The sequence below is a fragment of the Syngnathus typhle genome, linkage group LG22 (genome assembly GCF_033458585.1).
Source record: "Syngnathus typhle isolate RoL2023-S1 ecotype Sweden linkage group LG22, RoL_Styp_1.0, whole genome shotgun sequence".
NCBI lineage: Eukaryota > Metazoa > Chordata > Actinopteri > Syngnathiformes > Syngnathidae > Syngnathus > Syngnathus typhle.
The window spans coordinates 1,447,320-1,458,520 of NC_083759.1; the positions used below are offsets into that span (position 1 = coordinate 1,447,320).

At 47.4% G+C, this 11,201-nt stretch overlaps 1 protein-coding gene across 1 annotated transcript; it reads left to right on the top strand.

Moving 5' to 3' along the window:
* The first annotated feature begins 1,511 nt into the window (after positions 1-1,511).
* On the top strand, positions 1,512-6,892 carry LOC133146609 (estrogen-related receptor gamma-like). Its single transcript, XM_061270502.1, has 8 exons — positions 1,512-1,711; positions 3,526-3,729; positions 3,798-3,952; positions 4,020-4,136; positions 5,198-5,299; positions 5,360-5,533; positions 5,835-6,104; positions 6,175-6,892. The coding sequence occupies exons 1-8, from the start codon at positions 1,656-1,658 to the stop codon at positions 6,417-6,419; spliced, it is 1,323 nt and encodes a 440-aa protein (XP_061126486.1). The 5' UTR covers positions 1,512-1,655; the 3' UTR covers positions 6,420-6,892.
* Positions 6,893-11,201: the final 4,309 nt, after the last annotated feature.

Genomic DNA, 11,201 nt, shown 5'->3' on the forward strand with positions numbered 1-11,201 from the left:
AACTCACTAAAGTTATTCTCGTTTTTACAATGGACCTCATGAGAGTGTGCAGGTGGAGCTTACTTTTTTTTTTTTTTGTTTATTACCGACCTGCTGGCAGGCAGCCGGCGATAAACAAACCACCTGTGGGCAAAGAAATTAAAATTCTCATATCCCAAGCTCAGGTGTGTGCGCGCTATCATCATGGTCGATGTGTGTGAGGGGAAAAAAAAAGCAGGTGTAGTCTGGGTGAATTGCAGCGCAATATGGCGGCGGCGACTTTGTAAAGAATATTGCAAGAAATCCAAAGAAGAAATCAGATGTGACGGTCCGACCACTTCCGCATTCCTCCACAAGAGGGCAGCAAAAGCAAGCAGCTCAATCGCCACACAGGCCTTTATTTTCACCAACCTTCCTACTTCAGGCCATCTAATGTAATAAATGTGCATTTTTGTGACCTTTGACCCGTCCTTGAATATCCATATTGATAAAACAACTGTGATTCAATTCCAAACGGCCGTCCGTTGGCCAATCCATATGATTCTCTCGGATCTATTTTGGATCAGCTCCCTGTAACTAACGGGCCCGATGTTCTTTATTAGGCCGTGGTTTTATTTTGCCCGCTCTCCTACTTTCCCCCGGCTGAGCCGCCTCGTGCGTTTGCGTGCATTTGCAGTGTACCGAGACGATGATGTTTGCACACACTGTCAAGACTCTTTGCTTCAGTCTTGCTAATTGACGGATGGCTGCGAGTCAGAACCAAACTTAAGTAGATTACACTTACTCCATCGGCATCCTGATGCTCCTCTTTGTGTACCTCTGTGTGTGTGTCGACATCATCAGCAGACACACATAGGTTGTGTGATTCACTTGCATTTTTACCAGAAATGGCGTGCAGCTCGGCTCCACCCCCCCCCGCGACATCATATTTGATAAAGTGATGGTTTTGGAGGAGCTGCTGTAAGCCACAGCTCACATCCAGACACTCGCATGTTATTTGATGCCACCTCACCAGGCCTCCGCGTCCTAAAGGCACATAGGCCTTCTCTCATCAAATCTGTTTTGAGAACTCCTCGCCGTCTTCCTGGAGACATCAGGACAGCACAGCAGGCTTGAAGTGAATTAGAGCCGGTGTGATACTTTGAGCTAATCAGCTGCGGCCGGGTGCCAAAGTGACGCTGGTCATCATCCACACGCCAAGTGACAGACGCTCTAAGACCCGATTGGCATACACACAAGAGAAAAAAAAATATCTTTTTGAAATATGACTCTGTATAATCACGGTCCAAAAGCTTCAAAACGAGTGGAGAGTTGCTTTCTCACAGATTTGTAATCTAAAGTTGACCGGCACTAACGGATTAGTTAGTTATTCTTTCTGTTCTAACTATTTGTGAAAGACTCCTCATGTGATGTCATCCATCACATGATGACTTCCTCGTACTGCCTCTTATTTGACTTGATCCGGCTGCCATTGGCCGAGCCCGGAACCAATGGTGCTCCGGCTGGGCGTCTGGCGGAGGGGAGGGGTGGTGGGCCTTTCAAAAGCTGCGGTCGGACCTTGACGAGGGCCGTCTTTGCTCACAAGGAGCCGTGACATTGCCTGATGACCACTGCTCCATAGCAAAGGAGATCTTTTTTTTCTTCTGCTTCCTCAGAACATGCTGGCATAATCCCACATGGATTTAGTTGACCTCTACCTCCCCGAGTGCTTCACCTACCACCCTGGCGCACAGTGAGTACGCACCATCGAGGTCTTTTTCTTAAAATAAATGGAGTGCAATGTCGAGAAATCTCTGGACCTCATATAGAGCCTGGTGGAACACCACCATTATTAATCTGAAGTTTGTGATGAAGTTTGCCAGGCTATGAAGATACTTCTTGAATTTAGTGTTGGACTGTTTTTTTTTCTTTGTCCCAGGGTGGAATTGTGTTTCCGTGCCGATGCGCAGGTTTGTTTGCGATGGTAATAGTTGCAGTGGTTACAGTTAGGCGGCCGGCTTGTTTGTTGCTAGTGATGGTAAATGACCAGAACCAGTTTGGTAGGAAACGACTCCCGCACAAGGGGGCTCTCATTAGCAGGGCTCATATTTATTTTGATTTCTGGACAGCGCTTCTTTTTAAGTGAGCAATTGTTCCGATGATAAAAATAGATGACATGTAAATCCAAATGTTGTGACAGACAGGCCTTCCTCCTCATTTTGGTGACGGAATAAAAGAAGTGCGCTAACCTTGATTGACGCCGGCCCGCCTTTTGACGGCTTTTTATGGTGAAGATCACATGATCTCCTCTCCATTTCATTAGCCCAGCTAAATTGTTGTGCTTTCTAATGGCGAGAGGGTGGCCGCACGTATACGTCACTCTGTGCTTGACAAGTCAATCTGGACGCCTGTGATGGATCGCCAAGGTTACCACGGGTCCTTTTAGAGAGCCTTGTGCTGTATTGTTTTTTTTTTTTTTTTATAGTCTCAAAGTGGATTGGAAAAGGATGAGCGATGGAATAATGCCGGAGAGAAATGCACCCTATTCCAACTTGAGCTTGAACACGCTTGGTGTTGCTAAGTGTTAAACAATGACACAATTTGGACTTTAAAGTTAAATACAGCTGAACTGTACTTCGAAAAATATTATTACATCTGATAAGTGAAAATATGGATTTTCTCAAACAGAGTGCAAGCGTCGTTCTACCTTGCTTAAAATGTCTTACTTTGAATTGATTGTATTTCATTGAGTGATTCTCTCGCCTTCCACTAGAGGGAGCTACTCACGATTGAAAATTGCACACCTTGTTTTTCTGCTCAGAATGCTGCACACAACAATTGTGTGTGTGTGTGTGTGTTTGCGGTTTTGTGGAGGCGTCAGTAGCGCGTGGCCGCCGTTTACTCAGGCAACGCTTAAAAGCGACCGAAGGCCTTTGCCAAGCAAATGAGTTGTGGTTCATGCCACTGGCATTTTCATGGCAGGAAGCCGATTGACGTGTGTGTGCGTGCATGTGTGTGTGCGTGTGTGTGTGCGTGCACATCCATGTGTTCATGTGAGTGACAGACAGCAGAGGAGTTTTTCTTTTTTTTCCCAAGTGGGCCTGACGACAAACAGTTGCATGCTGAAATGTGTCAGGGTGTTTATGAAGACACATGCTTTTTTTTTTTTTTTTTTTAGTGTGGCTGGCACGCACACGTGCTTCAACGTACTCCCGATCACTTTATATTTTGACTTCCACTCGTGTGTTTTGATGGCAGCAACTTTAGCGATGCAAAATTGCTCGTCCTGTTCTCGTGTTTATTGAATTGTGGAGGTGTCCCTAATAAAATGTCCCGGCAACAGAGCCCAGTGTATTTGCCTACATTTGCTTGGGCATTTCCCCTCTTTGAAAGCAAAGCAGTCTGGCGGTTTGCCGCCTGCGTTTGCATAATGCGGCCAATCACAAACTGCCGTTCGGATGGATGGATGAATGGATGGATGAATGAATGAATGCTACGGTGGAACCTCAATTGTCATGATGAATCCAGTCCAGAAGGTCAGCGGTGGCCTTGTTTGTCGTCCCGCAGAGAGCTGAGCAGGATGTCGGCGAGGGGTCCGGACCCGCCGTGCCCCGCCTCTGTCAAGCGCGAGCCGTCCAGCCCCGGTAGTTCGCAGGGTGACGCCAGCCCGCCCCGGCCCAGCCCCGCCGCCTCGTCCTCATCCACCAACTCCAGCTTGGACAAAGGCCACGGCAAGGATCTGGGATCCGCTCACGGCCGAGAGCCAATCAGGTGCCTTTCTTTGCTTTGCAATCGAATGACATGGATTGATTAATTTCCATTTGTCTGTTGGGTGCGAGGTTGGCGGAAGACGAGGCCCTGGTCAAATGCCAATTCCTGCTGGGCTCGGCGGCCAAGCGGGCGTGTCTGGTGTGTGGCGACGTGGCTTCGGGCTACCACTACGGCGTGGCCTCCTGCGAGGCCTGCAAGGCCTTCTTCAAGAGGACCATCCAGGGTCAGCCACGCCACGCCTTCTACTGACAATTGAAACGCAACTCAACCGTGCTGTCGTTGCGACTCAGGCAGCATCGAGTACAGCTGCCCGGGCTCCAACCAATGTGAAATCACCAAGCGCAGGAGGAAGTCGTGCCAGGCGTGTCGCTTTGTCAAGTGTCTGGCCGTGGGCATGCTGAGGGAAGGTGAGCCCCCGAACGCACCGAGCTCACTCTCGTCCTATTTGTATTTTTCCGTTGCAAGCTTTGAGTGACGTGTTGTACGTGTGCGTGCGTAGCAGCGGTCAGGTGCTGGCGCGTGTGCCCGCTGACATATTGTTGTCCCGATTTAGAAGTGACGCCAAAAGGAAAACATTGGCGGCGTCCTACTGCAGCCATGGCTCCTTTTCTTCTCTGTCTGACTTTGTTGAATGACTCAGCCCGAGCTGACATTTCTACATGCGTGCATGCCTCCATTATCTTTTTTTTTAATAAGACTCCGCGCATCATCCCGGACCCCCTCCCTCCTCCACTCTCGTAAATAACTCCAGATGCCCCACGGGAACCGTCGTTGCGTGAAAGGCGAGTTTGCCTCGTAACGCCCTCCGCCCCAGGAGAGGGCGCAATAAAGGCCCAGACAGGTGAGATGCTCCTATAACAAAAAAAGGACAAGACAAAACCGACTGGCTTCTTCTCGGAACGCAAATGAAAGACCCCGGCAAGTGAATTTGGAGATTCGCTCCTCTGCGATGTGGGAATGTGCCGACAGGAAGCCAGGCCAGAAATAGTTTGTGTGGAGAACAAACAAGTGTAAACGCACTCTGGCGTCTCTTCATCTATTTCGGGGACACTTTCATCATTGCTTTCGAGGGTCTGTGTGTGTGCGTGGGGGCGTGTCCCGCGGCACGACCCAGCTGACCCATTCTGTTCCCGTGGCGCCGGAAAGCTGGTCCCCTCACCCCCACCGCTGCGTGTCTACATGACAAATAATTGCACGCTTCTCCCATTTAGCGTAGCCACCCTAAAAATACAAAAACTCTTTCAGACACACACTGGCACTGACTTAGAGTCATGTGACCTCTGGACCGGCACCTGCCAAGTGACCGGGCTAATCCACACTTAGTATTTGCTTCCCCTGCCGTGACATCCGGGAAAGGTCAAAGGGCAGTCAATCCATTTCTTTAATACCTTCCTCACCCTCTTCACGTTTTTGTGTCCGCTTTGTCCACCTATTAAAAGGTTTTCCGTAATTTTTTTGGGTCTCGTAGGTGTGCGTTTGGATCGCGTTCGAGGCGGTCGGCAAAAGTACAAGCGGCGAGTGGACGCTGACGACGGCACCTGCTCTTATGGCCAGCTGCACAAGAAAACCTGTAAGTTGGATCCGTTCGCAACAAAAATGGAAGAATCCTGATGTTTCGCCGACGTTCCAGCGAGCGACACCACCAACCAAGTGGTGTCGTTGCTCCTGCTGGCCGAACCCGACGCCATTTTGGCCATGGCCGACCCGACGGAGCCCGACAGCGACATCAAGGCGCTGACCACGTTGTGCGACCTGGCCGACCGCGAGCTGGTGGTCAACATCGGCTGGGCCAAACACATCCCAGGTAGGCCCGCTGTCTTCTGACAGACCTTTGTAGGCCCAATGATACATAGATGAGACATAGCAAATAATAATCCAAAAGTCAGCGTCACGGCGCCATCATGATGTTCGGGGCCGAGTGACGATCCCGCATCATGCGACCGCCGAAGGCTCGGTATGAGCCATCTGAGTCCTCGGCCCTCGGGGGAGGTGACGGCGTCTGGGCGACATTGACGCTGATGGAGGCCGAGTGGAGCCCGGCGCTGGCTTTGGGCCGTGACGAGGATGATGCAGCCCAAGCTTGACCCCATGTGGCCTCCCGCCAGGCTTCCCGTCGCTGTCGCTGGCCGACCAGATGAGCCTCCTGCAGAGCGGCTGGATGGAGATCCTGATCCTGCGCGTGGTCTTCCGCTCGCTGGCGCTGCACGAGCGGCTGGCGTACGCCGACGACTACGTGATGGACCGGGACCGGTCCAAGATGGCCGGCCTGCTGGACCTCAACAACGCCATCCTGCAGCTGGTCAAGAAGTACAAAAGCATCCGGCTGGAGAGGGAAGAGTTTGTGCTCCTCAAGGCCATCGCGTTGGTCAACTCAGGTAGTCCAATGAATGACTTGCATGGTGAAGCAGTGAAGGTTGATGTTCTCTTTTTGTCCGCCGCCCACAGACTCGGTGCACGTGGAAGACTCTGAGGCGGTCCAGCACCTCCAGGATGTCCTGCAGGGGGCCTTGCAGGACTACGAGGCAAGCCGGCACGCGCAGGAGCCTCGGCGGGCCGGCAAGCTGATCATGAGCCTCCCCCTGCTGCGTCAGACGGCCGCCCGAGCCGTGCAGCACTTCTGCGGCGTCAAGCGGGACGGCCGCGTGCCCATGCACAAACTCTTACTGGAGCTGCTGGAGGCCAAAGCCTGAACCCTGCAAATGTTGGTCGAGGACTTTCTAAGGTTGTTCTAAACATATCTACAAATATTTTTCAAAAAATCTACCATAACTTTAAAGCTCTATGGAATTTATTGGGACATGTCCATCATTTGCAAAACTTGCTGGCTTTTATTTTTATTTTTTTTAAACATATCTAACAACAACTTTACATTTCATTGAACCCGTTTTTGTGTGTGTGTGAATTCCCTCTAAATTCCTGCATAGCTTCAAAACACCAACTGTCTTCTGTGGTGGACGTCAATGTGTTTTCCCCTCGTAGCCATTGTCGTCAGCTGACGTCGTGTCGTGTGGAGATTGTTTGCAAATATTCAGCTGTTCAAGGAAAGCCTACTAGTGCGCTCGCCACTGAGTTTGGGGCATTAAGTCTTCATCAAATGTTCTACATTACTCTAACTGTACTGTATTTGTGTGTGTGTGTGTGGGGGGGGGGGGGGCGTTGCATGTACGTCAAATAGATATTAAAAATAGAAAAACGACTGATTATTTGATTTTACTGAGAAAGAAAAGATCTACTTCTCCCGGATGACAACCATCATGGGTAGGGTGTGTGCAAAACGTGGAAATGTGTAGCTTTTTTTACAGCTACATCCATATTTGCAGCGTTATTATCCACATGAACTCCTCCAGGATGTCAGATGATGACTAGTAAGGACCTGTGGTTGGAGAGAAGTCCGGTGCTGCCCTGCATTCCTCACTGGTGAAATAGACACGTCCAAATGTTTGACACATGTATTTCAGCATGTGCATGCTCTTCCTTCTTTTGTCCACTAGAGGGTGCCAGAGGACCAGCTTTCCGCAGCGTGAATCGACTGGTGAAGAGCGCTTAGAAGGTTTTGAACCTGTTGCAAAGACAAACTTGACAAATCCAAGTCCTTGACCATTTTTCGTTCTAGGTGGTGCTGGTGCAGGCCATCGGGAAACGAGGCGTCATGATCAACTTCCAACGTGCTGACAGGTGACGCAACCTACTACAAACTTGGCATGGTTTAAAAAACACTTACCTGCTTTCTCTTTGGATGGATGGATGGATGGATGGATGGATGGATGGATGGATGGATGGATGGATGGACTCAAAACCCGAAATGGTAACAACCTGAAGAGCTGACACTCAATTTATAAAGTAGATTACTAATACTACTAAACGGCCATTTCGCAGCTTTTTCTGTTGTGCGCCACATGGCCACCTGAGGGCAGTATAACATAGATATCAGTCTATACAGCTGTTAGCTGCCGTAATAGAATATTGCAATATTGCCAGCAGAAGATAAGCGTATTGAGTTTGAGTAGCATGTCCGTTTTTTGCATTGGTAGTATTTGTAGAATTGATCTTTTTTTAAAGAATAAGTTTGCTTGAAAAACAGAACATGTACACGCTGCTTGTTGTGAAGTGAGTTGAGGCCACTTTGACCTCACAGAGCAGAGATCTTGCAAGTCCAAAGCAAATATTTGACCAAATGGTGGTTTGCGTCTCGCAAAGGTCGTATGTGGGTTCAGTCGTATCTCAAGGCACCAGTGTACGTATGGCTGAGGCTTGCCTCTTTCCGCTTCAACCTTTGGCTGATGATTAAGGCTCTCATGTTTAATTGATCAATGGCTCGTGTTTGCGTCCGCAGAGACGGCACACGCACACATAACATGGCCTACTTTGAAAAAGCTTTTCCCATTTGCGTCGTCCCAATCCGGTCAAAATTTCCCAAGATGCAGCTTGTTGTGAGCGTGTATGTTGTTGTTGCTTAGGAACACTTTTTTCTTTCTTTTTTTTTTTGTAAGCCCCCCCAGTCGGTGGTCTCTTTTATGAATATCATTACGTATCTCACCCGAGACAGCGAGACATCTTTATCCGTCTTAATCGCTATTTTTGCTCGCCATCCGGCACAAGGGGGTTTATTTCTTATGTTAGCTGCAACCAAGACATTTATTTTGTTGTTCCACAACAAATTCTAATAATATAATCTTACCATTATAGAAGCCCGCTTAAAAAGTCGAAATGTAAAGATTTTCAAGACTATTTTTTTTTTATTAAAAGCAAAATAAATGCATACTAATACCCTGTAGTTCTGAATACCATAATGGGAAGTTTCCCTCTGTTTTTTTTCTGTGTAGCCATGACATGACCTCCTTGTGTTCTCTAGTTTGTACACGTCCGTTTGGAGTTTACTTAATCACAGATGACATTAGAACTTAACTACAGGAGGGCCTGGCCATGATAACTGCTGGTGGCTCATCTTTGCTGTGTGAGGTTGGAAGCTGAGGGCACCCCCTCATCCCCTCCTGCCAGGCCTCCATCTGTTGGCTGGATGCTTACATGCCACGATTGATGACTGGATGGCGGTTGGCGGCGCCGTGAGTGACAGAGCGATTCGGACCCCCCTCGGACGTCCCTGAGTCGCCCCTCGACCACAGCCCCGGTTGCTGGCACCATGCCAACAGGGCTAATGGAATGACGGATGGCGGATATGCTGTTGGATGCAAAAGTATTGGGATACCATTCAAGTGAAAAGTGAAGGCATGAAATATATGCATTCATTCATATTCTGAAGGTGGGTGGCGGGTGTGCTGGAGTGGAACTCAGTTGTATCTGAGGCCTATGACGCGAACATTGATTTAATTCCTAAAGGTATTTTGACAACAAAATATATATATTTTTTTAATTAAATGAATATATACATTAAAATGTATTTTTATTTAAAATTTAAATTTCAAAAATGAAATGTGTAAACCACAAATACAGAAATATGTTTCAATAAGAGAATGAAGAACGTGAGATTACTTCTTTGAGGGCCACTAAAATAAATGTAAACGTCTTCAGTATCCCCACACGAGGGCGCCAATCAACCTTCACATCGTAATACACTTTCCCCGGAGAATTAATTCATAGAAGAAGAAGACGCGCGTCGAGGTAAGCGTCCCAAAATGTCTCCAATTAACGCTCAAACGTTACATTTAGACTGTTAGCAGACCACACATTTAATATAAATTGTGTTTGTATGGTGTTTTACACTCTTTAAGACCTGCTACGTTACTATAATATGACCTAGCAAAACGAACGTTAAAACGACTTGGGTTTCTTTCTCCTCAAAGGGGCGGCATATCAAAAGGGCAATACACTTGCTCAGAATGTTTCACGTCATGAAGAAAAGCGTCGAAGTAAGCGGCCCAAAACGTTAAAAAGTCACATTTAGTCCATTTTTAGACCACACCTTTAATACAAGTTGTGCTTTCAGGACGCTTATGCCAGCTACGGGGGACGTTATCAGAAAGTTTAAGACGACTCACAACAGGTAAGATGCTACGCTAAAGAAATTAGCATTTAGCTTCGTTCATTATTAGCATATCATAACAGATTTATTTCAATTGTCTGCTCTTCAATTAATACTACATTGACAGAATTTTGCCGAGTTTAAGAAGTAAAATGTGTATTACATTGTTTTCGGCAGTACGCTATTTGAATGTTGGTGTGTAATTGCCTTTTCACATGCGATTTTACAGTAGTGCTTGAAACTTCTCCCTTGGCCGAAAAGTAATGATGTAAATGCTGGTGATTAAAAGTTTAAATGTATATGTTGGTGATTAAAAGTTTAAAAGTATATCTTTGAAAAGTTTAATTATAAATGTACAAGTACAAGTGTTGAGTCTGGAATGAAACCTATTTTTTTTTACCCAAGCTATGATTCAATTCAATATTTGTTTACAAAAAAAAAGTTTTATGTGTTTCAAAAGTGGCCACAATTGAACCATAAGGTTAGTTTTGATCTCTATGGTGTATTATGTAAACAATTGTAGCGCTGAACTTGGAAAGGACAAAAGGTAAGCAATCATTAACCACCCCATGGTAAGTTTAATTGAATTCACATTGGAACCATGAATGTTTTATTTTTTTAAAGTATTGTGCAATATTCAGTTGCCTGCTGAGGTGGAGCAAATGTATCAAATCAATTGCAGTGTTTGAATATTGGCAGCCATTTTGCTGTCACCTGCTGCGTAAATTTCACAAACGTTTTTATTTACTAAACTAAATAAGCCCCCCAAAAAATCGAAGTCTTCCAGCTTCCTTTGTGTCAACTGTCAAAATCAACATGATTAGCGTTCGTCGCAAGTAGGTGAGCGGGCTTTTTTCCGGAAGGAGTTAATTGAGGCCCACGGACGGCGGGTGCTCGGCACCTGTTCTTGGATGGCACCCCGCCAGGCCGCCACCGCGCCCGGTCCACCTGCTGTGGAGGGACATTCATGCCTTGATGAGGAATTAGGAAGTCATTAGGCAACTCCAGACGACGAGCGCCTTCACTTCCGCGCGACCGAGTGCGCGACAGGCTAATCGGCGCTCTTGTAAAAAAAAAAAAAAAAGTCACATGTCCCGCTGGGCGGCTGACACATGACCGCAGCGTGTGCTTGTCACTGGGAAGATGTCCAAATATATCTCCATCCACATCAATGGCGTTTCTCAAATGTAGCGCCAACCCCTGTTCATCTTTGCTCCCATTCCAAAGAGATGGCAGAAGAACAATGTATAGCACGGCCACGTCCAGACCGGAGTCAAATTTTCCCTGACCTTCAACCCGTCTTTCTGACCTCAAGACCCCAGGTAACAGTTCTCCATCTCCAGGCCCAGTACGCCGTTGCTTCGCCGCCTGACCCAAAAGCGAGTCGCCGACTGCACACTCAATTAGCCGTCAACCTTTGGCAGTTCGTCCGAGCGTTCCAACCCGCCTGTAAAAACCCTACGCAGAAGGCAAGAGACAAGAGGATTTTTTT